The sequence below is a fragment of the Mesoplodon mirus genome (genome assembly GCF_964341445.2).
Source record: "Mesoplodon mirus genome assembly, chromosome: 7".
NCBI classification, from domain to species: Eukaryota; Metazoa; Chordata; class Mammalia; order Artiodactyla; family Ziphiidae; genus Mesoplodon; species Mesoplodon mirus.
In genome coordinates, this window is record NC_138983.1 from 87,787,968 (window position 1) to 87,815,407 (window position 27,440).

The window sequence follows — 27,440 nt, forward strand, 5'->3', positions numbered from 1 at the left end:
GGTTTCCAGAAAGGAAGCAAAACCACAGACTTGTCAACTGGTAATGCTTTATACCTTCTTTATGATAGTAGATTCTGGACTGTTACTTTTAAGATTATATATGGTACTAAAGTTTGGCTACATTTCCACTCTCTTTGATTTTAGATGTAAGCTATATTTTAGTAATATTGCTTAGTTTTAAGTGCAGATGTCTGTTAAAATGCCATTGTGATAACTAATATCGTATAAAGTATGAAACTGTCCTGAGAGATTAGCCTGTTAGAACCTGTTAAGGAGGCTTACCAGAGGGCTCTTGGTGAATCCTCAGAGGGAATGTCATGTTTGCTTAACATAAAATAGAGTGCAAAATCATCAAAGGTCTTATTTCATTACCACAGACTCAGAAATAAAGTACACTTTTTTGTTGTAAGTTTTCCTGTTGCTCCTTTAAAGGTGCCAAATGTCTGACACATAGGTTAGATCGCCTTATAACCTAAAGCTCCATGTGTTTAGTTTGCTGTCTTCCCATGTGGAACATGAGCAGTTCAAAGAAGAGGAAGCGCTTCTAGAATCATAGCTAGATTAGCTGTTTTAAACAAATTTGGTGCTAGGTCTGGTTGAATAGATAGGGTTGCATATTTGCAGAAAAGCTAGTTTTTACTTAGAAAAGTCTGAACTTGGTTCCACTGTGGGCCTGATGATAGTCGTGGGGTAGCAACAAGAACAGTATAAGTTTTGTTTTTAAAATCCCCATTTTCCTTTTAGTCAGAGAGTTTATAGATACTTCAAGTTCTGAAAGTGAAGCATAGAGTGAACCAGAACAAGTTTCTGGTTACAACAGACTACTTGCCACATTAAAGGATGTCTCCAAGGAAGATGAGGAGGAGGAAGAGGAAGAAGACAGTGTTCTAGATGAGACAGAAATGAATCTTGAAGATGGTGATAGTGACGTCATTGTGGAGGAAGAGATGGCAGTAGAGTCCACTGACATGCACAAGAGTAAGTGTCTTTGATGTGGGTTTATCATCTTTGCAGGGACCACAGACAGATTGCCCCAGGGGCAGGGTGCCTTGTACCACAGAGCTGGGTGAAAGCACATGGATTCAAAGCAGAGGTTCTTAACATTGTTGGGCTCTGTGATATCTTCAAGAATCTGATGAAAACACAGGACCCTGTGGCCATAAAAATGCAGAAATGACATTTTTGCTTATGATTTCCAGGATTTCATCAATCCTACTTCAAATTCCCCTGATTGGGAGGAAAGGGAACATAATTCTGTTTTTGTAATGGTCTCAATTTATGAAAGAGATTATTGTTCCTGCCTTAGAGGAACCAAGTTGAATGGAAGATAGACATAAAATATACAAAACTTTTCAAGCATCAAATCTGAATGGAACCGATAAATATAAGGTGTTAAAGAGATGCACAGTGGTCACATGCTGCCAGGGTGAATGAGGGGAGGCTTCAGAGAAGAGCTGGGACTGAAAGCTTAAAGGAACTCTGTCTCACTCAGACGTCTAGGGGACTATTTTTTTAAAAATTATTATTAATTAATTTATTTTTGGCTGCATTGTGTCTTTGTTGCAGTGCGCCGGCTTCTCACTGTGGTGGCTTCTCTTGTTGTGGAGCATGGGCTCTAGGCACGTGGGCTTCGGTAGTTGTGGCACACGGGCTCAGTAGTTGTGGCTCACGGGCTGTAGAGCACAGGCTCTGTAGTTGTGGCGCACGGGCTTAGTTGCTCGGCGGCATGTGGGATCTCCCCAGACTAGGGCTTGAAACCACGTCCCCTGCATTAGCAGGCGAATTCTTAACCACTGTGACACCAGGGAAGTCCCCATAGGTGACTTTTAATTTAACTTTAAAATCAACTTTATTGAAGTATGAATTACATTCAACAAGGTGTACCCATTTTAAGCATGTAATTTGATAAGTTTTGACAAATGTGTATATCTATATTGTCATCGCCAAAGTCAAGATACAGAACACTTCCAATACCTGCAAAAAGTTCCTTCTTGTCCTTTTACAGTCAGTTTCCCAGGCCTGGCATCAGGCAACCACTGACATGCTTTCTTTCACTATGTATTAGTGTTTCCTATTCTAGAAATTCATATGAATGGAAGCATACAATAAGTACCCTGTTGCACGTGGCTTCTTTGGCTCCTCATGTTGTTGTGACTCATCCGTGTAGCTCATATTAGTAATTCATTTCTTTTTATTACTGGAATAGTAGTCCATTGTCTGAATATATCTGGGTAACTTTTTATATTCTATTATCTTAATGCCTACTTGCCTTACTGTATTTTTTTCTATACTTTAAGGTGTCACACACCATTCTTAGTATTTTCATTCATCACTTGTACTCGGATACAAAAATCATTGCCTCAGACTTAGGGATTGTTTTAATTTTGTTGGTTTTCCAGTTTTCTTTCATGTTTTAGGTTTTTAAAAATGAAAAGTTTGGCTTTTTAAATTATAAAAGTAATATATATTTACTGTAAAAATTTAAGAGGGTAATATAGTTAACGTATATCTCCTCCACCCTGGGATGAACACCTTTAACATTTTATAGAACCTTCCAGACTACTTTTTTATGGATATATGAGTGAATATATATTTGTGTGTACGTGCATAATGGCCTCATACATTTCTGTAAGTTACTTTTTTCTTTAATAATATAACGTGTGTAACTGTGGGTTACTGCCGCTAGAACCCTGGTGTCCAAACTCCCAGGCCAAATCTCCTTCTACTACATTACACTACCATGGGGAGGTTTAAAAAAGAAAGGGAAAGTATGAAGGGTGATTTTTCCATAAATTAAATCCACTTGAAAAGGCGCATTTGGAGAGTCAGAGAGTACTGATATTGTTAGAAAGAAGAAAGGTTTAAAAGCTGGTTAAATCTCATTTTTAAAAAATCCATATGTACCACATTGTAAAAAAGAGAAGGAAGACGGCATTCATGATTACTGGGCTGGCAGGGTAGGGGACAGTTGCATGCTGGGGGTGGCTCTCGTACTGGCTCTTCCACTCTTCACACTTGTGCTCGGCCAGGGCCAGGGACCGCTGAGGGAGATCAGAGGAGAGGGTGGTGCCTTGGGGGTTCCAGGGGGTTGTGCAGCTGGCTCCCTTGCCACCCAGACTGCCCCAGGGTTCCCAGCCCCAAGGATTATGGAGCATCCCCACACCTGTTTGCTCTGCAGTTGCTGTCCTGCACGCATTTTCTCCTCCAGCACTTTCTGCAGTGTCTCCTTGGCCTTCTGCTCATAGCTGTTTTTCTGGTCTTCCATCTGTAAAAGCAACTTATTCATTCCCCAAGAAGTGTATTTCTGTAAATTTGAGGCAATTCAACAAATACACATTGACCTACTGTGTGCTAAAGCCTGAGCAGGGATACAGAAATGAAAAGAAATTGGTCCTTGCCCACAGGGCAGAGATGTCAGTAATCTGGTGGACCTTCTTCCAGGCTGGAGGCAGGCAGGGAGAGTCCCTCAGGTGATGTGAGAGGTGAGTGGGGATAAAAAACTGCCCTGGGCATGCTGGGCATTCTCCCCTAGGCCTTCCACAGGCATTTGAAATCCGACATTTCCAAAGGGAAATCATCTTTCTAAACCTGCTCCTATCTCAGTGGCCAGCATCACCACCCACCCAGTCTCCCAAACCCTAAACCAGGGAATCATCCTTGATTTCTCTCTCACCTTCTTCAAGGACTCAGTTCCTCATCAAGCTCTGTCAAGTCAGCGTCTTTAACGGCTCGTTCGTTACCTGTATCCTCTATCCCTACCGCCACCTCCTTAGTTCAGGCCCTAGTGACACTATTATATGGATTATATAGAGACTATGTGTTATCTTCATGCCTTGCCTCCCTTCAAACCCTTTTCAGTCCTGCAGCTAGATGGTTCTTTCTAAAACTTAAATCTGATCCCATCACAACCTGCTTAAATCTCTCAGTGGTTCTCAGTGTTCTAAGAATCAGGTCCAAACTCCTTGGCATGGTTCCTACTTACAAGCCCAGACTTTGATCTCATGCTGCCTCCACGCAAGCTGAACTGCTTGTAGGTCCCCTAAGCACTGTGCTTTTCAGCCTCTGCCTTTGCCCATAAAGCTTCTTCTGCTTAGAGTATCGTGACCCACGCTTCTCACCTGGTTAACTTCTACCCATGTTCAAGATTCAGCCCTAGAATCATAAATTCTGATAAACTTGGCCAACCATACCTACCCCCCGACTCTTTACGGATTAGGCAGTTTTACTGGTGTTCACATAGTATCTGTATTTCTGATCTATGGACTCATCTGTCTCCTTTAAGGGATTGTAAACTCCTTTGGGGCAGGGAACATTTTTTAAAAAATAAAATTATTTTTGTAGGCTTGGGGATCTGAACAATAGTCAAGTCAAGTTTTAAAAATGAATACATTTGTATTTTTAGAATTTCTCCTGGCTTCAAGGTCCAAAAGAAAAAAGACACAAGAGCAGCTTTGCAAATTCACTGGGGGTCTTGCCTTTCCAGTGCTTTTCATTTTTATGCCCTGTGATTTTTGGGAAAGCAGGAGCCTTTTACTGTCGATTCTGGGTTACCCAACTGGGTAAGAGATAGTCTAGATAATGCAGATTTAGAGTTCAATATCAAATCATTTCCATTTAGCTTTGGAGTCATCTGAAAATTTGGATTTAAATGTTGAGTGGGTCTTATGTTCTTGGAATTGTCATTAGAAACCAGATACAGGAGTTACTGGTTGAGATCATACATGGTTACGTCCAGGTTATTGGACTTAACCATGCTGGTCACTGACCAGCTTTATCCCCCATTGAAAACGAGTAGACTGGCATTCTGGATTATATGTCAGTCTCTCATGAGCTTGGTTGGCATTACTGAAAAAATAAAAGTTGTGGATCCGCAAACCCATAGACTCTATAGGCTATGTTCCCCTGCAGAATTCTAACTACACGGCCACCTTATCTTCCTAACATCAAGTGGGAGCAGTCTGGCCGGTCCATCTCGTTCTCTTGATCTTGAGTCCTCTGCAAAAGACATCCCCCTTTTCTGCACCAGCACGTACGTCACAGCCCTGAAGAAAGTGTAGACATCTGAGATACGTTAACAGTGGGGGAGGGCTGATATCCCGTGAACAGACACATAAATGCCTGCTAGACCTGGAAATTGAAAACCAGAGAGGCGGGGCCCCACTGGTTTTGGCCCAGGCCACCAGCCCCTGGTGTTCCCAGCAAAATGTTCCCAATGTGGGAGTTTGAGGAAGCAGGGAAAGGCAGGTGGTGTGAGTTTATTAGGACTTGAGGCCCTCAGCCTCGCACCGAGGCCAGCTGAACCCCCAGAGCGTGCTTCCTGCCCTCCTATGGGCTGCTACTCCTAAAGGTACTTGGTTTCAACAGTTATTTGTGCATCAGATTAAAGACTGAAGGGAGAGGGAACAGCAAGCCTAAGTTCTTCATATCATACGCCACCTCCCTTTCTCTTCTTATTATATAAGCAATTCATGTGAAAAAAAAATAAGGCAAGCAAAACAAAACAAAATTACCTGAAGTCTTGCTATCCAAAAGTTACCATTAGTATTTTGGTGTATACTTGTTCCAGATTTTTCTTTATTTTCAACCCTTCATTAAGGCCATTGTAGTCTTGACAGGTGATGCTGGCACAAGCACTTGAGATGAGGCTCCTCTTTTTAAAATACTGTATTTGCATTTGGCTTAATTTGTCTCAGGCCCTGCCTTGCCTGGTCCCCAGCGTGGTGTTTTCTGCTGCAGTCTCTGTAAATTGGAGTTGGGGTGATGGGGCGGTCAGGCAGGGCTGTGTGTATCTGTGTCTGTATGAGGGAGGGCGGGCACACTTTCCAGTGTTTCTGGGCAACAAGCAGGCATGCACTGCAGTTTCCTATTCCTCAGGCCTGGGCTGTGGAGACAGGGGAAGTACCAGGAAGGGGTGGACAACCCCGACCCAGCTAAATGGAAGGCCCAGCTCCGCTGTGCGCTCAACAAGAGCAGGGAATTCAACCTGATGTACGACGGCACCAAGGAGGTGCCCATGAACCCAGTGAAGATATATCAAGTGTGTGACATCCCCCAGCCCCAGGGCTCTATCATTAACCCAGGTGAGGCCCCAGCTGCTGGGGAGAAGGTGGACAGTGTGCCAGGTTCCGGGCTGGACCCTTAAAGCGATAGTCGACTTGAAAGTCGCCTCGCTTACAATGTTGAAGACTGGTAAATAAAGCAAGAAATGCTGTCCCTAGAAAGAACCCAGAGAACAAAAGATATAAACTCAGCACAGTCTTCCTGCCCACCCAGTGGAACAGTAAAGCATTAGAAAGAAGAGAGGGTACTGAGTTCTATAAAAAATAACTTCTCTTGGGACTCAACACTGAGAAGAGAGGCCAGGTAGTTTAGAAGAAGGAGAGCTTAAAACTTAGAAGGTCTGAGTTATAAACCTCGGTCTTTCCATTTCACTACTTGTGGGACATTGAATCAAGTCGTTCAACGTTTTGAGCCTCAGCTTCTTCCACTATAAAATCTGGGTTCTCATCTTTCCTGCGTATTTCAAAGGCTGTTCTAAGAATCAATTGCCATGACATTATGAAGGCTGTTAAGTTCTCTTTATAAATGATGGGTAAGTGATCATTTAATTTGTATGGTATTTTTCCTAGGAGAATACCACCTGATCCCTATATTTACTCAATGTTGAGCCAGTTCCGACTAAGAGCCAGATAATTTAGACTTGACCTCCAGTGCATCTAGTGAGGCTCTGCCATGAGGGAAGGGTCTGTCTTCACAGTAAGCTTATAAAGGAGAGAAGCTGTGCTCCTTGGGCCCTTAGAAGGGATGCGAATGTGTGGAAAGGGGTTTAGAGTAGGAATTAAAAGATTTCTAGGAGAAGGGAGCAGGGTCTGCAGCTCCTGGATAGGGGAGGGGATGAGAGCTTGCACTGGGGCTCCGTAGGAGGAGCTGGGAGTGGGGTGAACACCCTTGGTCCCCACTCTTTGGCATTGAGGGTGCACACTGAACCCAAGGAACCTCTGTGCTGGCAGTGCCTAGCTTGAACAGTGGGTCAGCTGCAGGGATGACAGTGCAACGTGAGCGCCTCACTTTTGACCTTTGTGTGTGTGTGTGTGTGTTTCTCGGGTAGGATCCACTGGATCTGCTCCTTGGGATGAGAAAGATAATGATGTGGATGAAGAAGATGAGGAAGATGAGCTGGACCAGTCACAGCACCACGTTCCCATCCAGGACACCTTCCCCTTCCTGAACATCAATGGTGAGTGGGGTGGGGGGTGGGACCGAGGCATGGAGAGGATGTAAGGGGCTTTGATTTTGCAACCGTTGACACCATATCCACCATTGCACTGGGAGCAGCGACCAGGCCCTGGGGCCAGGCTGCCAGTCTGTTAGCAAGTAGGAGTCATAGGCAAAGGAACTCCGTAGGCATAGTTATCCCAGTGGGGTGGCTTCTAGGCAGAGAGAGCATCTTCTGAATCTTATGTGATAATTCAGAGAAATTAAAAAATGAAATTCATTCTCAATCCCGCATACAAATACACAAGCTGTTACAAATTTTGCTGATTTCCTTCAGGCCAAGTGCAGGGATCCTTTTCGTGAATTGTAGGCAAACTCTTCTGCTATTTCCCTCGGTACAAATTTTCTGTCACTGCCTTAACAGCCTCTGCTAAGGCGGTATCATGGGAAACTTGTGGCTCTACAGCTCTTAATACTAGGCTCTGATACAATTTCTCTACTAGAGACTTTTATCTTTTTTAAATTAATTAATTAATTAATTAATTTTTTGTGGTACGCGGGCCTCTCACTGTTGTGGCCTCTCCCATTGCGGAGCACAGGCTCTGGACGTGCAGGCTCAGCGGCCATGGCTCACGGGCCCAGCCGCTCCGCGGCATGTGGGATCTTCCCGGACCGGGGCACGAACCCGTGTCCCCTGCATCGGCAGGTGGACTCTCAACCACTGCGCCACCAGGGAAGCCCTATCTTGTTTTTAAATTGACTTTTTGAATTCAGCTTCCCAGGAAAGATGCGTTTAGAGGTTGGAGGGTCCCTGTGAGACAGAGCAGGTACTGCACCTCCCATTGCACGTTCTGAGGACGCTCAAGCACAAGGTGAACTGCTCTTCCACAGCATCTTCCCTTGAACTTTTCACTGACGTGCTCGTAGTCATATGACGTGCATTCAGTTGAGTAGCTTTTCACTACTTTTCTAAGTTCCATCTGGCTGCTAGGGTCAAATGAGATACTTTTGCCACCTAGAAAATTTAGTATATCCAGAGGATTCCTGTAGGATTTTGGAGTCCCCTTCCCTAGGTGATGCCCCTTCTTTTGAGAATCAGGAAATGAGTCTTATCTGTCTACTTGCCCTCCTTCACTTACCCTGTCATTTATAACCTTGCAAGCAAGTGATGAGTCAAGACAACGATCATAGAGCTCTCTCAGGTTAATACTGCCACAGCTACATTCCCACTTGGTGCAATTTTAAGATTTGGACATTTGGAAATGTCAGATCCTTTCCCAAATCTTTGGCTCACTCATTCTGTTATTCTCACCCCTTAAAAGGATGCAACCCATTTCCAGGATCATGATTTACCTTTTTTTTTTTTTTTCATGTTTTTTTAAAGCTAATATTGTGTGTCCTTACATTATGGGCCACCTTGGATCCTTTATGGAAACAAGTGAACTATATATTAAAAATAAAAAGTAAAATGTGGCCCTACAGCCACACCGGGATTTCATTGCCCTGAGAGAGGAGTTGGGGCGCATCAGTGACTTCCACGAAGCCTATACTTTCAAACAGGCTCCGGGCCAGCCAGTTTCCGGCTTAAGCAAGGAGAATGTTCCAGCGGTAACCAACAAGGAGAACCTGGCGACGCCGGTCTCGACTCCATTCCTGGAGCCGACCCTGGGGAGCGACGGCTCTGCGGTCACTTTCGGGAAAACCCAAGAGGATCCCAAACCATTTTGCGTGGGCAGTGCCCCACCGAGTGTGGACGTCACCCCCACCTACACCAAAGACGGAGCTGATGAGGCAGGATCAACCGATGGCAAAGTTCTGAAACCAAAGCCATCTAAGCTGGCAAAGAGAATCGCAAACTCCGCTGGTTACGTGGGTGCCCGGTTCAAGTGTGTCGCTACCGGACTGTACGCAGACTCCAGTCAGCTCGGCCGGGAGCAGCGGGCATTGCAGGTGAGCCCCCCTCACCCGAATTTCAGGAGCCTGACCAGTTGTCAGGTTTTTTTAATGTGTGAAGAGGAGGGGGCCGGGGGTATGATAGGGCAGGACACCGGGCTGATTTGGTTAATGAAGCTTAGGATAATTTAAATGTTTGAAATGTGTCCAGTAAGGGGACGTAAGTGGATACTTGAAGTTATTCTGTAGATTTTAAGCGAACTCCACTCGAATGCTGATAACGGAAGTTTTAATTATTGCGAAGGATGTCTAAAAGACTGCGTGACGTTTACCTATCAGTCGCTTTGATTTCTCTGCCGTTACTGTACGTTAACAAATATACCTAAAAGCGCTGCTCAGAATGCCTCACGTGATACTTGGTGGAGGTGTGTAGCGGCCGCATGTCTGTGAGATTCGTGCAATTTTGTTTTTCCACCAAAAAAACAAACAAACAAAAAAAAACAAAAACACAAACCTTGCTTAAAGGGATAGAGTATGTATTTAACTTGCTAGTGAATGATAGATGTTGTATAGGAATTTCCTTAAGGTATTTTACTTTTAATTAAAAGACAAAGCCAAATTGTTTTGCAATGTTAAGAAAAAAATTGGTTCATGCTTATAAAAATGGATGAAGTTATCTAAATGATCCATTGAGTGCCCATTTTAATTACATAGATGGAAGGATTACAAGAGGACAGTATTTTATGTCTACCCGCTGCTTACTGTGAGGTCAGTTCTTCAAATTTTTATTACTAGAATCTTCCATAAACCTTTTGAGTTAAATTTCATTTCCAAATATACAAAGGGAAGTTTGTGGGCCATGGTCGTCTTTATTCATTGTGCATTTGTTTTCTTTTCTGTTGTGTTTTTGTTTCGCTTTCTTTGCGTTGTATTTTTGTTTTGTTTTATTTACCTTCGAAAGAGAATGTCTGTCTGTATGCCACAGTGTATGTATGGCTATACATACACACCACATATATCTCTACATACATACGGCTTTACGAATAAAGAGTGTGTGACTAGTTACACATAGACACTCTTACGTTTTTATCGTTCAATTTTAAAATATCTCAGTTGTATCATAAATTGTGGTTGGTTTTGGGCAAACTTTTCTTTGCAGATACTTTCCTTTAAGGTAAGGGCAGTGAAATAGCTTTGGTGGTAAGGTGTGTCTTTTTTCCATCTCCGTTCTCTTTGTAGCGTGCAGTGATGCGCTTCTCAGAGTTGGAGATGAAAGAGCGAGAAGGTGGCCACCCGACGACCAAAGACTCCGAGGTGCGCAAATTCAGCCCCGCTGACTGGGAAAGGCTGAAAGGAAGTCAGGACAAAAAGCCAAAGTCGGTCGCCCTGGAGGAGGCCATTGCCGACCAGAACGACAGTGAGAGATGTAAGTGAACCCAGGCGGCTCGCGTGTGGTACCACGTCGGTGGGAACGGGGCGGTTCCTCCCCCAGTGCCGAGGGAGGTGAGAGGAAACAATACGCTTCCGACGGCCCAGCGTCTGGGTGCTGGCTGTTCGGAGAACGGGCTGCTCTGGCCACCCTTCCCAGCTGTGGATTGCAAGGCTGGTTATCCTTTTGAGCGTTGCGGCATCCAGGAGTGAAGCACCTATGAAATGTTGTTTCCTGGCACGCATCTCCTTTTTCCGGAGCAATGCTAGTCCTGTAGTTAGTAATAGTCTGATACAGTAGAGCAGAGGAATGGCGGTGCAAGACCTCCAGCATAGCAGGTATGTGTTCTGTTTTGTAGCAGGTACGGATACGGGTTTTTGGTAGCAGTGGAATGACACTTGCAGCCAGAGCCAGACCCTCCAGAGTGACAGTCTCCTATGGGAGGGAGTGGAGAGTACTCGGATTCTCCCTCCAAAGGCAGAGGTTTCATTCAAATGAGATGAGGGCTGATGAAGGCACCAGAAAGATGAGCATAATTATTTTCTGTGGCAGGCTTGTTTGCAGTCATTAGGAGTTGACAGCACGCTCCAAGGGCGTGGGATCAACGAGGGCGTTCTTCCTACCAGACGGGGTGTATTCTGTTTTGGAGGCCAAATTGGAGAGAAAGCTAGTGTTTGCCTCGAGTCACACTCTGCGGTCCCATCAGCTGCTCCCCCACTGGGGTTGACTTCGGGCTTTGCCCTCGAGACTTCCTGGGCTAATGAGATGTGTTGGCAGCAAGTGGAGGTCTTTCTCCCGCTTTCTTCAGTGTGCATGCTTGTGGCCTGTGGCCTGTGGCCTGCAGCCTGCTCCGGACCCCAGAAACCTCACCGGTGATGGTGAGTGAGGGCACCTAGGTGAACGTCGAGGACAGGGTGGGCGTGAAATCCTCCTGAGACGGGACAGTTGGGGGTGGTGGGCACGTTTGGGAGGCCCAGGCCCTTGGACCCAGTCGTAGGGTCAGCGTTCGCCCGCATGCTTAGGTCGTGGGTGCCTGATGCAGTTCGGGAAAATTGTGGTCAGCCACAGCGTGTGCTTCTCTGTGCTGCTTGGAGCACTGCCCTGCCCCAGCTCATCTTTGGGGTCAGACAAAGGCCTGTGGCCAGGGTTCTGGGTAAGCCACACCGGGACCGGTTTGTCCTACGTGGCTCCCGTAGAAGGGGATTTCTGGGGCTAGTCAGTGGTGGCCTTACCCGAGGGATGGGGCTCTTGATGTGCCTGGAGTAGACGATTCCGAGCTCCTCCCCCTCGGGATTGGAATGAAAAACGGAGGGTCCAGGCCACCCTGGAGTGAAGCAGCAAGAAGGCCTCCCTCCTTGCCTGTGCTCACAGCTGACACGCAGCCCTTACTCTCCTGAGTGGCCTCATAACTCAGCTCTTGGGGAAGTTTCTCAGAGAGACGTGGTAAAAGTGGGCAAGGCCAAGTTCACGGGGATGCACTTTTCTGAGGAGGGGACCTGCCTGTTCTGGGTGGACGGTGAGGGAGGCTGGAGGAAGGGAGCGGGCAGTTAACCGGCCTCGAGTCTTCTCGCCCTTTTCTCCAGCAACGTGGCCAAACCCAGGGTGGCCGCTGCCCTTCATGTCTCAGTGGCCTCACCCGCCCTTCTTCCCAGAGACGTTTGTGTGTGTCCTTCCCAGTCTTTCCTGCTGAGCTTGGAGACGAGAACTCGGTGTGGCTGATGGGGAGCAGGGCCTGAGCCCCAGATGATTCCGAAAGCCCCCTCCCCCCACCGCCTGCCTCCAATCTCAGACCGACCGACGGGTCTCTTCCTGGAGCACCCGGGACATGGCCCAGTGAGCCATGAATCGCCACCATGGGAGGGCAGGAGAAGGGTTGGGGAAGGTGAGGGGCTCCGTTTGAAAGATTGGGGCAATAGAGGTGGGTTCCCCACCCACCCTCTGTCTTGTAGAGACGTGGGGTTTGTAACTAGCTGGTCAGGAAAGGTCACCTGAAGGGGCCACTGTTCTTACCACGGCCTCCACATCCAAGGCACAGCAGGTGTTCATTCCATTCAGCTGGATATGAACGGGCCTTCTTGTTCTTGGGCCATCATGTCTTGAGCTGATACGGGCTCAGGTCCTTCTCATGGGTGTCGGTGTGGCCGAGAGCCGAGCTGTGAGCACATGGGAGCTGGGGCGGGGATTTGGGGCGGGCAGGGGTCCCAGAGAGGGTCCAGGATGCCTTCAAGATGCCTTCCCCCTTCTGAGGCAGCCCCTACCCATGGAGGGACCAGGAGCTTCCAAGGTGGTGGGTGCTGTTTGCGTGGCCCTGGTTGTCCTGGTGCGGGTGCATCTTGTTGCTAGGGGCTTGTTTAAAAAAGAAATTAACTTGAAAACACAGTGGCCGAGACACTCATTTATTCTTTATGATCACATGGGTGGCTGAGTGAAATTTTTATTTTGGAAGTTCACCAAATGAGTTTGGAGGTTCCTCAGACTTGGAAGTTCATCACTAGGAACCCTCAGTGGCATTTGAAGATGGGGCGGGGCAAGGAGGCATTGGTCCCTTCCTTCTCAAACTTGGAGTAACCATCTCCCTTGCCAACCACTTGGCTGGGACAGGCCTAGGACCTGCTCAGTGGCAGTGCCTGGCCAGGAGCTGGAGGAAGCCTCAGTCGAGGGGCTTCATGAAACTTCTTTGCTCAGGGAACTTCTCTTCCAGCTGAGCACCTGCACGTGTGTAAACTACTTTGGAACAGAGGTCCCTGCACCCCTTGTGTAGCGGGTGTAACTTTGATCAAGGTTAGCCCTGACTGGAGGTGCTACTATAGTTAAGCTACAGAGAAGGGGATTTTAATCCTGGGGAGCCTTCCAGCGACTCAGAACCCTCTCACCTTGTTTAGGCCTCACTGGGCATGGCTCAACCGTGGTGAGGGTGCTTTGCTGCCACAGTGACTTGTAAATGTTGCTGTGGTGATGCTTCTGTGAGGTGATGCTGTGGTACAACCATAATGAATTTGGGATATAGGTGCTGTGAGTCATAGGACCATGCTGCAGGGACCACGTTCACATCTTGCTTAGACTGGGTGACCAAGGGCACATGGCTTCCCACTTTTAGAAGGGCCAAAAGTAGCAATGATGGCAAAGCCTGATGGTTAGGATCCCCGTGTATCTATTTATCTCCCCATCTCCTTTGCCCTCAAGGGTCATCCTCCTGTGGGTCGTGGTTAGAACAGTCTTTGAGAAGCTCCAAGTGACACGGAGCCTCTACCCCATAGCTGGTGGCCATGGGCATCTTGGGCAGTCGGGGTGGGTGTCCTTCAGGGTTATTAGTGGCCTGGGTAAGGTCACACTAGCGTAAGGTCTTGGGGGGCCTTAGCTGAGGGGAATTGAGATCTTTGCCCTAAAAGGCTCCGGGGTTGGGGGAAGGGTGGATGGACCTAGTTTGGAAAAAGAAACTTTCAAATTGGACATGGGGGTTCTTAAGGTAGCCCTTCCATTCCTCCATGGATGCCCTCCCACGGAGCTTTTAGGGAAGGCTGATTGGACCAGATTGGACCCGAGAAGTCCAATGGTGTAACCAGCAGGGCTCACCTCTTAAAATTTCCTACATTTCAGGCCTGAGATTCAGGCTGGTCTGAAAGTCTTGGCATCTTTTGGTTAAAGGGATTTTTCCAGCCTTTCTCTGTGCTGAGCCCGGCCCGTGATTATGAAGCCCACCCCTGGAGGGAGGCTAGCAGTAACATTCCCACTTTACAAGTGAGGGGGGCCGAGTTGTAAAGTGGCGCCATTCCTGCCCGAGTGTTTAAGAGGGTCACAGAGCAGCCGGAGTGAGAGTTGCAGCACGCCGTCTTCACCGGGCCTGCGGTAGCCTGGGCTGCATCACCCGTAAGCACAGGCCAGGAGTTTGGGGCAGGAGACCCTCGCGGTTGGGGTGATTCCACCATTCCGGCAAGAGTAGATGGGGATCTGCCCCACCTTGGGATACCCTTGGAGAAAAGCTAAGTGTGTTCCACCATTGAGAACACAGGTCAGGCTAGCCCAGGCCAGGGTGAGGTTCATCCCCACAACTGGCTGCCATTAAATGCTGGGAATGCCCCCAAGAGAGGCTGATCAGGGGACCAGCCGGCTGGGCAGAAGTGGGAGTGATACTTGAAGTGGTCTAGGGAGAGGAGGAGAAATGCGAGCAGCATGTGAGGGGTGTGTCCATGATTTCATCTAGAAAAACGGGCTGTGGGAGCTTAGCTCAGGTGTTAACGAAATACCAAACTCATACACCCACCCCCACCCCCGGCCGGTGATGGACACAGGGTCATCTTCGGGGAACTCTTTAACAGCACAGTGATCATTATGGAATTCTTTGTGTGTTAGAAACAATGTGACTAGCAAAGCAGTTGAACTGTTTCTTTGGCTAGAGCAAAAGTGAGGAGTGATGTTAGGCTGGGCTGATTGGAGGAAAAGCCCCAAGTGGATGCTAGATTGAGCAGAGGGGGCAGGAGCAAGCAGTTCAGCCCTGCCCGCCGCACCCCCCCCCACCCCACCCCCATGAAGGGGGTTGGAGTCTTGTCTTTGAAATGTCCTTAGATGCTTGTTGCCTGGGAAGGAAGGCGTGGAGACGTGCCAGGTGGGTGACTGGTGTCACTGAGGGCCTTCTTCCTAGACAGGAAATAGGAGCAGCCCCTCGATGGCAGTGAAATGCTTTTCCCCCCACGGGTGTGGAAAGAGGACAGACGGACTTGTAGCAATCTGGTTGAGTTCTTTGAAATTGCCCTTGACCCTTGTGTGTGCACCAGGAAGCCTTTCCTTTCCCTTTGCCAGGCTCCTCTTGCCTTGGTCTCCCCAGCTTCCCAGCCTCCCAGCATTCTTTCCCTACCCTTTTTCTTCACCCTCGCCCCTGCTGACCCAAGTGAACATTGGTGCTATGTCTGTGTAGATGGCAGTTGGGGGCTATTTGGTCTCTTGATGACATCAGCCTTTTTTGTTGACTAGCAGCTGTTTCCATAGTCATTTGTAGCTCTGCCCTGATTGGTTGGATCTTACTGTGAGGTCACTCACCCCCCTTTAAAAGTAAGCCACCTTGGAGAGTTAAGCAGTTAGGGAGTGATCTCACATGCCTATAGACGTATGGTGTAGATGCCTTACATTGACCCTTGAAGGATGGATTGTGAGTGGACTACGCGCCTCATTTTCTGCTTTCTTTGCTGGTTGTGTTCAGCTGTCCTTCCTTCGGGACGTCTTTCTGAGGGTTTTGTGCTTCCGGCGTGTGAGGCCCCTGGTCTCCAAAGGGGGGCGGTCTGTTGGTAGCAGATTGCCTTGGGCATGGGGGTCCTGCCTGCTCCTGGTGACCTTTGTTCCCTCCTTTCCGGGTTGTCTCCCCTCCCCTAGGGGAGTGTTATGATGGAAGCAAACCTGACCGCTTTGAAGCCCCAGAAGACAGTGATCTTCCTGAGGACATGGACACGGGGCCCCCCAGAGAGTCCCCCGCCGACCAGGCGGCCCCGGACGCGTCACGCAGCCCCACCCTCCGGCTGAACAGAAAGCGCAAGGTGTCTGGCGATAGGAACCACACTGAGACCACTGGGCTCCCAGAGGACTCTCTGCTGAAAGCCAAGCGGAGACGGGTCTCCAAAGGTGAGCTTGGTTTGGCTTCGGGCCCGCAGGGCACCCTACGGAAGTCCTGGAGCGGAGCAGTGGAAAGTTCCAGTCCCACCCTGGAGCCCTGGGGGGAGCCACTCACACCTTCCCCACCCCCCACCCCCCCAAAGCCAGGTGCAGGGGCTGGAGCCCAAAGGTGGCCAAAGGCAAATAGGCCCCCTCCCGAGACTTGGTGACAAGTTCCAGCCAACACAGTGACCACACCCGTCCCCTCCCCCACCCCTGTTAGTGATGTGTAAGACAGTTTGTTCCCCACCCCCACCCCTGCCCCGGGGGGCTTCTTCATTAATTTGTAGTTACTTCTCCATTAGCTGACTGGCCTGAGAGGGAAATGACAAACAGTTCCTCTAACCACTTAGAAGAGCCACATTATAGTGAGCTGACCAACCTGAGGTGTGCATTGAATTAACAGGGCTCCATCCCAGAAAGCAGCGCCGCTTGCTGCACCTTAGAGAACGGGGGGAGCAGAGAGCAAACCTGGCCGGCAGGGCAGGAAGGAAGTGACCCAGGCGGTTCAGCCTGCGGTCACCCCCCAGGGCAATAGCATCTCCGAAGAGAAACCTGGCAGGAAAAGGGCAGAGGCCAAAAGCAACAGCAGCTGGTTGGAGGAGTCCCTTAAATGCAGTGACAATGAACAAGGTACGCACGGGGCGGGGGGCGCTCCTGGAGGGTGGATCACTCGCCCTCTGTGGGAAACGGCCCTGGAGGGGACCTGAGCGCCATCCAAGTTGACAAGAGTAGCGTGTGGCGAGCGGGGAGTTTTCTTCATGAGGTCCTTTCAGCCTGCACACTTCCTTATGGAATGGACAGTGAGGCGGGAGCTCGACTTCCTGGGCTGCTCCTCATCACCCAGCCCGCGGCTGGGCAGGAAGGGAAGTCTTGGGTGACCCCGGGCGCTTGTCAGTGCCCTCATTCCAGCCTCAGGCTGTCCCCAGTCGCCCTGTCCCGAGCACCCAGGCCCCCCACGGGTGGGGACGGGAGCGCAAGAAGGGCTGGCTTCTGCCCTCTCTTGCGGCCCTTTGAAGCGACTTGCCATTTGGCGTTTCGTGGGTTAGCCTATTTGCCGGTTGAATGTGGGATGATTAAAATATTAGTGCTTTGAAAACATAATTGGTATATCTTTAAAAACTGAAGCTGCTCCAACGATCAGTGCTAACAATGGGCTTTTCTTTCCTCACCGGCTACAACTGTGTAACGCCCGCTGCTTCTCCCCCTGACAGATGTGCTGTGCACGGACGGAGAAATGGATTGGCAGCCTTCGCCCCTGCCGCAGAAATACACCGACAACAGCGAGAAACCATCCGGGAAGCGACCGTGCAAAACCAAGCATTTGATCCCTCAGGAGCCCAGGCGGGGCTTGCCGCTGCCAGGGGACTCCTACGTGGACAATGCGGATGGCAAGGTACCTCTTGCCCCTGGCTCTCCCCCGCTCCCCGGGCCTGTGCAGGCACATCCCGCCTGCTTACTTCTCTGCTTCTGGGGACAAAGCTTTCCTTTTCCTGAAGCCCTCCCCACAAAACGTCCCTGCCCCTTCCTAGGGGACCTGTCTCCTGGGTGGTGGTGAAGTTTCCAGCTAGTAAAAATGCAACCCCTTCCTCGCGCCCCGCCTCCCCCAGACAGAGAGGAGGAAAAGTGCTTTCCTCCACTCAGGTTTGTAACTCAGGGAGGAGGCGAACCAGGCGGGTGTTGGAAGGACAGCCTGAAATGTGTGCGCTGCCTGGTTTCGTGATAGGTGACCGTCCGGAGATTTTGAAAGCGGCCTGAGCCCAGTTCCGACTATGATCTTTCGCCAGCCAAGCAGGACCAGAAGCCCTTGGACCGTTTGCAGCAATTGTTACCAGCTTCCCAGGCCTCGCAGCTGACATGCTCAAGCTCCCCTCCAGAGACCACCCAGTCCCGCCCGATGCCACCGGAAGCGCGGAGACTTATTGTCAATAAGAACGCGGGCGAGACCCTCCTACAGCAGGCCTCCCGGCTTGGCTACGAGGTGAGCATCCTTGTGGGTGCCCCGGATCAGGATCCGCCGGCTGCTGCTCCTTGGGTGGGGGACACACTGGCTGGGGATGGGGGGCGGGTCTCAGAGCCCAGCCCCCTCCACGTGGCGGGCTGGGCTGGGTGTTCCAGCAGGGTGTTTGCGTTGGCCCCGCTCACACTGCGGGCTCTTTGGTGGCTTGTTCAGTCGTGGTGTGAAAAGAAAGGCAGGCCTCTCTGATGTTCCGTTCCCGTTCAGGCAGGTAGGCTGCTTCGGCCAGTCTGGCTCACTTATCTCTGATATAAAATCTGACCTAACCCAGGGCTTGGCGACCAGGGGAATTTTAATGAGCCTTTTGGATTCTGAATAGCAAGAAGGAGAGTAGTTATTAGCTCTACTAACTTGTGCTGTTTGGGGCAGAGTGATGCCCCTGTGGGGTAGCGGGTGGGACGTGTCTGTGCAGAGTAGGGGTGGGAGTGGGGCAGACCTGAGCAGTCTCTTTCTGAGAGGGCACGGGAGCCGAGGGCTGATGGGCGGGGAGCAGGGGTTGAGCCTTGCACAGAACTCCCTGTCCACACTGCTGTATCCCAACCCAGCACGGCTGATGACAGTGATGGCCTCTATTGCTAGAGCAACATAGAAAGAGAGCTGATATCTGCCTAAGCCCGTGTGATCTGTAGTAACTCCTTTCACCCTGTTAACATCTTCACTTGGGAGTAACGAGTACTAGCCCACTCTCGGATGAGGAAACTGAGCCTCAGAGGGGTTAGCTGATCCCCGTACAGGTAGCAATCCAGCAGTGCTCCACAGCCCACCACGCTCCTCAGCAAGACTGGCTCACACTGGAATTGCCCTTTTTACAGTTCAAAACCTCTGTGAGACAGATGCCTCTCCATGCCCTGTGCAGTTCCCCCACCATACTTGTCAGTAGCAATTGTGATGTAATAGCCCACAGGGCAAAGGCATTTTTCTGTGCTGGCATCAGCCCTCTGGGAGTTAAATGGTGACAGTAAAACGCGGTTCAGCAGGCTGAGCGTGGAGGTGTGGCTGAGCACTGGGGTGGCAGGACCCAGGCTGGCCCGGAGCCCTGGCGCCCACACCCTCAGCCAGCTCTGTGCCCCTGTCCCCCGTCTCCCGTCGTGTCCCCCCACGCCGGTCCATAGTGCCGTGAGCCCTTGGAAGTGTGCCTGCCTTGGCCCTAAGGCCTGACTGTGGGTGGGAAGTTGGAAGCACTAGGGCTATGCTTAGTTTGGGGGTGTTTTGTTGTTGTTGTGGGTTGAATGTGCTCTTGTGTATATCTACACGTCTCTTGGAGACCTCTCCATTAGCTAGAGAGCACTTTGTGGTAGTTAGCGCAGTTACTTGCAGGTGAAGTCCAAGGAGCACCCAGTTGGTTTCCCAAGAGCTGAGAGCGGGCGCCTAGGAGGACAGAGCAGATGTTGCACATAGTGTTGAGCTAGACCCCCCGTGGTTGAGAAAATAGTCTCCTTGCTTCCAGCAAACGCTGGAGGTGGGGGGGAGACCCCTAACCCCAACTTTTGGGCTAGGGTTGAGAAAGTAGACTCCCGCTTCCAGCAAATGCTGGAGATGGGGGTGGCGGGGTGCTGCTGCACCCGCCGTGGAGGGCGGGGCTCCGAGCCCCACCTGTGAACTTGGCATCATTTCCAGCAGCCTCCCTTTGGGACCAGAGACGTCAAAAGACCCTCGTTGGTCCTCTAAGACAGTTTCCATTTTGGTTTGGTGGCTCTGAGGCCTGGACCAAGGGGCACTTGATCCATACTTTTTTAGGCTACCTGGCCTTTGATTGCACAGGAAGCCTTGGGAATGTTTACGGTGGGATTTGTTTTTTTCTTCAAATGTAAATTTCAATATGTAGATTCCACAGATCACCAGTGTTGATGCTGAACATTGTGACAAGTAGATGAACGCTTTCAACTTTGAATCCAACTTTCTGGGATTTCTCTGGGCAGAATTTTAAATGTTGGGCTGATGGCCCAGTTGGGAGATGTGGCAGCTTCAACCTTTTAAAATTGAAGGACAGTTTGCTTAAGCAGATAAGGGTGTGGTTTGGGAGGGTTTTCCTGAAGTTTTGTCTTCAGCATTCTTGGTTATTTTCTTCTGCTTAGCCAAAGATACCATGTGCAGTACAAAGGCTGTCTGAGCTTTATGTCATTATAATGTGGTTCTGGAAGTTTAGAAACACACTCTGGCTTCAGATCCGCGTTAAATAGATCACTTGCGTGGCCAAAGACCTCAAACCTTTCCCTCCTGGGAAAAAGGCTTCTATTTCTTAGGCTAAAACGCCAGTGTGCAACCACATGCTTGTGCTTTTAGCGGTGATGGTTAAATTTTCTATGAATTGAATAAGTCATGCTTTTTAAAAAGTTAATGAGGCATTTAATTAACTAACAACGTCGGGCTTATGGCCTTTATGGTTACATTTTGCGGGTAATGGCATTCGGCTTATAGCCGCTGAACAGAGAGCTGTCCGACAAAAGCAGTTTGACTTTGCTCGGGAATGGCTGGGCTGCCCTTCAGACAGTCCCGTTTATTTCTAGCGGAGAAAATAAAACCAAGGAATGTGTTGCATCGACAGACCCGCCCCGCCTCTTCACCTTTCAGTTAGAGAAAGTGTCGGTGGCGATGGTTGCCATCCATTTAGAGGCCATCACCCTCCTAGCTAGGAGAGTGTAGTTAGCCCACTTGACCCCCAACAGAGAAGGCCTGTGGGATGCTCGTCACAGCTGGATTGCATCCCTCTAACTGGGGCCCTCTTGGGCCTTTTGAATCTTCCCAGCTGACCAGGTACCAAAGACCTGAGTTATAGGTCTAGTACTTCATGTTAATTGAACTTGGGGTTTAATATCTCTGGGCCTCAGTTTCCAAGTGTTGAATGAGGATAGTACTACCTTCCTTTCCTGCTATCTCCTGGGTTCCTGTGGGTGACAGAAGACGTCCTCATCTGGGGGAATGGGAACCACTGTGTAAACAGTGGGATCAACGTGGTTGAGTTAGGACAGCCCGTGGCAAAAAGTCTGACCTGGCCGTGGGGCTACTGCTGCCTTTGCTGCCATCTTCCAGGAGAAGAGAGTTGACTTACCCACCAGCTTGGACGGCCTTTCATTTCTAGGTACCCTTGAATCTGCCCTAGTAGTGATGAAGGTTTCCAGGCGAAGGCCATGATTGTCACAGCAAATAAACCCTGGGTTGAGTAAATTGATGTGTGCACAGCAGTTGGTGGCGTTCAGACCTGATCCCAGAGCCACGTGACAGGGCCTCTCCCTGGCTGGGGCACACAACTCATTAGCTTGCAGCCGTCCACTCAAGTCTGGCTAGTGAGGGCCTGCTAAAAGCGCAGCAGCTTCATGCGGTATCCTGGATACCAGGGCTCGGGGCAGGTGGCCTGGGAGCCCAGAGGATTGTGGGCTTTCTGGCAGGTTGGGATGTAAACGGAGAAACGCATTCGTGGGCGTGCCTTTTCTCTTCCTCCTCTTGTTTTGGAAGGGAGCTGCTGCAGTGACCCGAAGTAACAGGGCACCGATGGCCAGGTTTACCAGCATGCCCCATTGGGTTCACGTGGTAAGCAAATGGAACATTCTAGTTCTCTCCCAAGTGAGTGGTCACCTTTGATTGGCGTGTCCTCCAAAGGGCATAAAAGGTTTTACAGAACCCATCTCGCACTTATGGGCGGCTAGAATGACCCCCGTTTTAGGTTTAACAGATGAGTTACCTGAGAGATGTCACAAGGAGGCCTGTTCTGACCCCATCCCATCCCCCCTTACCAGCAGACCATGTGTTGGGCCACATGCATGTTCTGCCTACTCCCAGCTCTCAGAACCTGACAGCTCTCTGCTGGGCACAACTTACCCAGTATAAACAGTATAACGTGTTTTCTGGTGGCAAACGCTTTCGATGTGTCTGAAAACGTTCTTAAGGTAATAAAACATTGAATAAATTCCTGCTCTGCTTACTGGGAGTGGTTCATATTAATATTTTAACAAGCCAAAGAAATAAGGTTAATAACAGTGATTCTAATGCACAGTGTTGACACAGAACATCTCTGGGAGGGGTGGGTTGTGAACGTTTTATTTGATTCTTGAAATGTGGAGGTTGCAGCCTGTGGTGTATCAGGTTCCTGTCATTAACTTGAGTAAATATGAGAATATTAAGACTGATTCTGCCCCGAGAGGGTGGAGTGAGGCAAAATAGAGGGTGGGGTTATTGGAGGCATTTTGGGTCATTCCTCGAGAATGGAGGGAGAGAGCTTCTCTTTAACTCTACTTAACGTACAGACAAGAGCATCTGAGGCCCAGGTTCTGATTTGGGGTCTTAACAAGGGGCGCGAGGATGTAGCTGACCTGCATGTCCCTGCTTCTCTAAGCTGGGGAATGTTCTCTGGCTGATTTAAGCTCTCTTTAAGTGTTGGTCATCCATACTTTGATCTAAACTTGTGTTATCGTCCACTGCCACTGACCGAACAGACCCATCAAGTGAGAATGGTCTGTGCTTGGCAATGTGTCATCTAAGATGTTAGCAGCCGTGACACCTCTGTACTGGTCACGTCGGCCCCTGGGCTGAGGGCTCTCATCGTTATCCGAATGCGTCCTCTCAGCAGCCCTGTGGAAGCTTGGAGAAGTTCAAGGGTAACTTGTCCGTGGCCAGGCCACTGGTGCAGCAGAGCCTTAGACAACACTGTCTGCATCTCCAAGCCCTTGTCACGCACTCTCGCCCCCCAGCAGGATGCCTGCCGCCTGCCCGCGCCATGGTGGGCTTTTGGCCCCGAGGATGTATGCCTTTGAAAGTGGGCACCACCAAGCTATGGGGAGGTCACCCTTACAAGGTTCACTGTATGGTGGTCTGATGGTATCTCCTCTCCTCTCCTCTCCCCGTAGGAAGTGGTCTTGTACTGCCTGGAGAACAAGATTTGTGATGTGAACCACTGCGACAACGCGGGTTACTGTGCCCTGCACGAGGCTTGTGCAAGAGGTTGGCTCAACATCGTACGACACCTCCTTGAATATGGCGCCGATGTCAACTGCAGTGCCCAGGATGGAACCGGGTCAGTGGCGGTCTTGCGCTCTTGGCCTGGCCCTGCTGGGGCATAGGCAGTGGTTCTCAGGGTGTGCGGGGAACCCCAGAAGGAAAGATGGAGAGTGAGTGCCATGTAAGCACACTGATGGCGGAGTCCTCTAGAATGGAACCGGACAGATCTTTCTGGCAAATTTACATAGAACTTTAAAAGTCTGTGACGCTCTTATGGACAGAAGTCCCTGAAAATGTTGAGCCTGCATGAATAATCAGGGGTGTTCTCTTTTAAGACCCTGGACTCTTCACCAGCGTCTGTTGAATCTCAATCTTGAACATATATGTGAGTTGAAAGTTGCAGGAGTACAGACAGGTCCAGTGGCAACTGGCTTGATAGGACCTGCCGTGTCCACCCACATCCCCGGGCCTGGCCCCCACTCTGTCCTTGACCTCGGTTTATTGGCCAGAGGCCCAGGTCTGAGTCAGCCCAAGCATCTTCCCGGTTGTACCTGGGATGCCACCACGAGGCAGGGCACTGGGGCTTTCCTGACAGTCATAAAATGAGCAAAACCGTAAGGTATTTGGTGGTTCGTGGTTTCCAAATAGCATCCTTTCTGGATGGGACTGCGGACAGTGTTCCTGACCCCAGCGGACACGGGCAGGAGGACTCTGTATCCTCCTGAGAACTCGCCCTGCCTGTCGACTGCTTCTGGGCGAGAGGGTTGATCACTCATCTCCAAGTTGGTTTCAGGAGAGGTTCCACTTTGCCCCTAGTTTCTTTTACAAACTGCACTTTTTGGGTTTTGTTTGTAATGGTGTAACAATGGCTTCTCGTATCTGCTTCCTTGATGCTGGGGTTCTTCCCCCCACCCCGCCGTATGTTACCTTCTTACAGTCTGTCACTATTTAAGTTCATTGGAAACGTTTTCATCGTTGTCTGAGTTCCTCCTTGGGCCATGCATTAAGAGAGATTTGCATTGAAGAATTAGGCCTGAGATGGTCCCTTCACCTGTCCCGTAAAGGGTTATGTGTTGAAATAACAGAGTAATTTGTCGCAGCGACCGTAAACTCACCTCCTCAGTGAAATAGCGCGCCTACGAGCCTTGGCCACACACGCTCGATTTTGCCCCGTGTCCTTAGAAGCAAGCGTCTCGTGCACAGGTGTAATCCCCCGCACCTCTCCTAGGCCTCTCCACGATGCTGTCAAGAATGATCATCTCGAAATTGTCCGCTTGCTCCTCTCCTACGGTGCTGATCCTACCCTGGCTACGTACTCAGGTAGAACCATCAAGAAAGTGAGCCACAGCGAACTTCTGGAGAAGTTCTTAACAGGTATGGCAGAGGTCAAGACACGGTCTTGTTCAAGCATCTAGACGGTGACTTCACAGCCTTTCACCTGGGTTCCCCCTACCCCCACCCCCCGTTTACTCTAAGTGACCCTTTACTGGGAAAAGCGGCCCAACGTTAGTCTGTCAAAGAAGAGATACATACTTTGAGTTTTGCAAGGTGGGGGGCTGGAAAACTCTTAGCTAGCCAGGCTAGCTTTTGTTTGGCAGGCTGGGGCGGTGAGGCGGGCAGTCCCTCAGGAAGGCGGGTGGACGCGTGGGGAGGTTTCAGTCAGATACCTGGAGGCATGTGCAGTGGGACTTATCAGGAGGTGACACCAGCCCCAGCGTGAGATGTTCCCGAACTCCAGCAGCATTTGCCTCTTACCAGCAGGCGTTATCTTGTCCTTGTTTCTGTTTCTCTCTCTCTCTCTCCCCCTCTCTCTGCAGACTGTTTAAATAACCTGCAGGCTCCTGACGACGGTAACCCCGGTTGCTCTTCGGAGTTCTCTGGCAGCTGTGTGTGTGGTGAGCAGCCTTGTTCGTTTCAGTTGGGCTTGTGGGGGTGGGGGTGGGGGTGGTGCTGTGAGCAGGACTTGCTTGGGAAAGAATTTTTCCAGGGTCCTTTTTGGCGAACAGCTGGAATCTTGCTCCAGCTTACTGACCTCTCTCTTGTTTGCCCCCCCGGTTAGAACCAGATGATGAAAGTGGTTACGATGTTTTAGCAAATCCCCCAGGACCGGAGGACCAGGATGACAGCAACGAGGCCTATGGTGACCTATTGGAATCTGAATTTTCCGAAGACCCCCTTTTGCCGTGTTATAACGTCCAGGTGTCCGTCGCTCAGGGGTGAGCGTGGCCAGCGTGTGGTCGAGAGCCAGCCCAGCTGCTCTGTGGGGTGGCAGGAGTTAGAAATCCCCTTCAGCAGATGAGGGTGGCTGGGTTGGGGGGTGAGTGAATTCCTCACCAAGTGTCCACCGACCTCACATAATGCAGTGGAACTTTTCCAGAAAAGTTTGGGGTGTGGGAGGGTTCCCCAGCCAACTGCCCTCATTGGAACACACCCCTAGAGCCCAAAGGACACGGGAGTCAGCGACTGCAATTGCACAGTTTCAGTAAACTCTTGGGGAAGGGATCCTCCCCAAACGGCTACCATAGGGGCCTTCCAAGGCGCGTGAGGTCCACGGGACGATACTGATGTGTACCCTCTTCTCGTATAAGATTAGAGAAAGCCGTATGTGGCACCTGGGATCTTATGTGTCTTCAGATTTGCTTAGATCGAGTCTTGTCCCCACGGTCGGGCCACTGTGCCCCATGACCAACCCTTCGGAGTGAACACATCAGGAGACCTTTCTCTGCTGTGTGTTGACCCTGGTGCTTAAGGAGTAGCATCCCCCTTGGACTCTGAGGCTGGGAACGTGTCTGCCTTTGTGGTGACATTCTATTTGGGATAGAGATCATAAAGCATGGCAGGGTATCAGGAAGGATTTTACCACCTCCCTTCTCGAAAAAGCCTCACTCCCGGCAGCAGTGAGGGGCGGCTTGGAGGTGTGGGAAAGGAAAGGAAAGCCAGGTGACCTCGAGTGTTTCTCATGCTCTCTCCGTGAGGGCCGGAGGAGAGGAGAGGTCAAAGAGGTGTTTGCCATCTCCATTGGGTTGGCATACAGACTGGTTTTCCCCAGTGACTAGAACGGGGTACACTTACTTGGAGAGGGGTGACCTGAGTTGTGGCCAGAGCCAAGGCAGCACTGGGGTGGCCTGCAACGAGGCTCGTTCAGGGGCGCTGCTCCTGCTTTTGTCTAAGTTGGCTGATCCGCCCTAGGTGGTCTCTTAACACATGCACATGAGTCCAGAGTTCCCCCGCTAGAAGTAGATCTTCCGGGCTTCCCTGGTGGCACAGTGGTTAAGAATCCGCCTGCCAGTGCAGGGGACACAGGTTCGAGCCCTGGTCGGGGAAGATCCCACATGCCACGGAGCAACTAAGCCCGTGCGCAGCAACAGGCCCAACGCAGCCAAAAATAAATAAATAAATAAAATTAAAAAAAAAAAAAGAAGAAGTAGATCTTCTAAGGACAGTGAGAAGTGGGGTGGGGGTGGGGTAATCAAAGTGGAAGTAGCAGGCCCTTTCACCGCCAGGAGACGGGTAGTTCATAGTTGGGAGCGCCTCTAATTTTGCCGGAAACTCAAACCACTGTCCTTTCTCTGGTGTAGGCCTCATAACTGGCTGTTGCTCTCAGACCTGCTCAAGAAACTGCAAATGTCCTCCTGCATATTCCGCTGCAATTTCCCAAATGTGGAAATTGTCACCATCGCGGAGGCCGAGATCTACCGGCAAGTGTCAGCAAGTCTCTTATTCTCTTGCCCCAAGGACCTAGAGTCCTTTAATCCAGAAAGTAAGGAGCTCTTAGATCTGGTGGAGTTCATGAACGAGCTTCAGACTCTGCTGGGCTCATCCGTGGAGTGGATCCTCCCCAGAGACCTGGACTCAGACGACGACTGGTGAGCTCGCCGGGGCCCGCCGTGTACAGTGTGTCATGGTGTTAATCCTTGTGCATATGTGTCCTAATACGACTATTTCTGTAAAGAAAGGACACTATGAGACACGACTCCAGTTGGAAGGACTTCAAAACATGTTTTTTTCTTTTTAAAATTTGAAGTCAGTTTTTATGAAGTTGTTAATAAAGTTTCTTTACTTTTCAATGTACACATGCTTTGGAATATGTTTGATTTTACTCGGAACAATTGTTTCTTTTCTTTTTTAAGGAGAAAAAAAAAAGGCAAAGGAGCTCCACACTTTGACTTAATTTCATACAAAGCTCCGACGACAGAGGCCATAACTGTTGAGAGTTGCTTTTGGGGCAAATTAAACCAGTAAAATTTTAAACTCTTCCTCCATATTAAAGGGATTGAATAAATTGGCCACTTTGGTGCACCTGTGTCCTGCGAA

At 49.9% G+C, this 27,440-nt stretch overlaps 1 protein-coding gene across 1 annotated transcript; it reads left to right on the plus strand.

Annotated features, from left to right (window-relative positions):
* Nucleotides 1-27,197, plus strand: LOC309807653 (BCL-6 corepressor-like). Its single transcript, XM_082627484.1, has 14 exons — nucleotides 1-978; nucleotides 5,875-6,080; nucleotides 7,109-7,237; nucleotides 8,776-9,165; nucleotides 9,823-9,876; nucleotides 10,348-10,534; nucleotides 15,902-16,147; nucleotides 17,392-17,573; nucleotides 17,973-18,158; nucleotides 23,036-23,202; nucleotides 24,355-24,500; nucleotides 24,944-25,021; nucleotides 25,186-25,342; nucleotides 26,705-27,197. Exons 3-14 carry the CDS (start codon nucleotides 7,235-7,237, stop codon nucleotides 26,994-26,996), a joined length of 2,088 nt encoding a protein of 695 aa, XP_082483610.1. The 5' UTR covers nucleotides 1-978; nucleotides 5,875-6,080; nucleotides 7,109-7,234; the 3' UTR covers nucleotides 26,997-27,197.
* The last annotated feature ends 243 nt before the right edge of the window (nucleotides 27,198-27,440 follow it).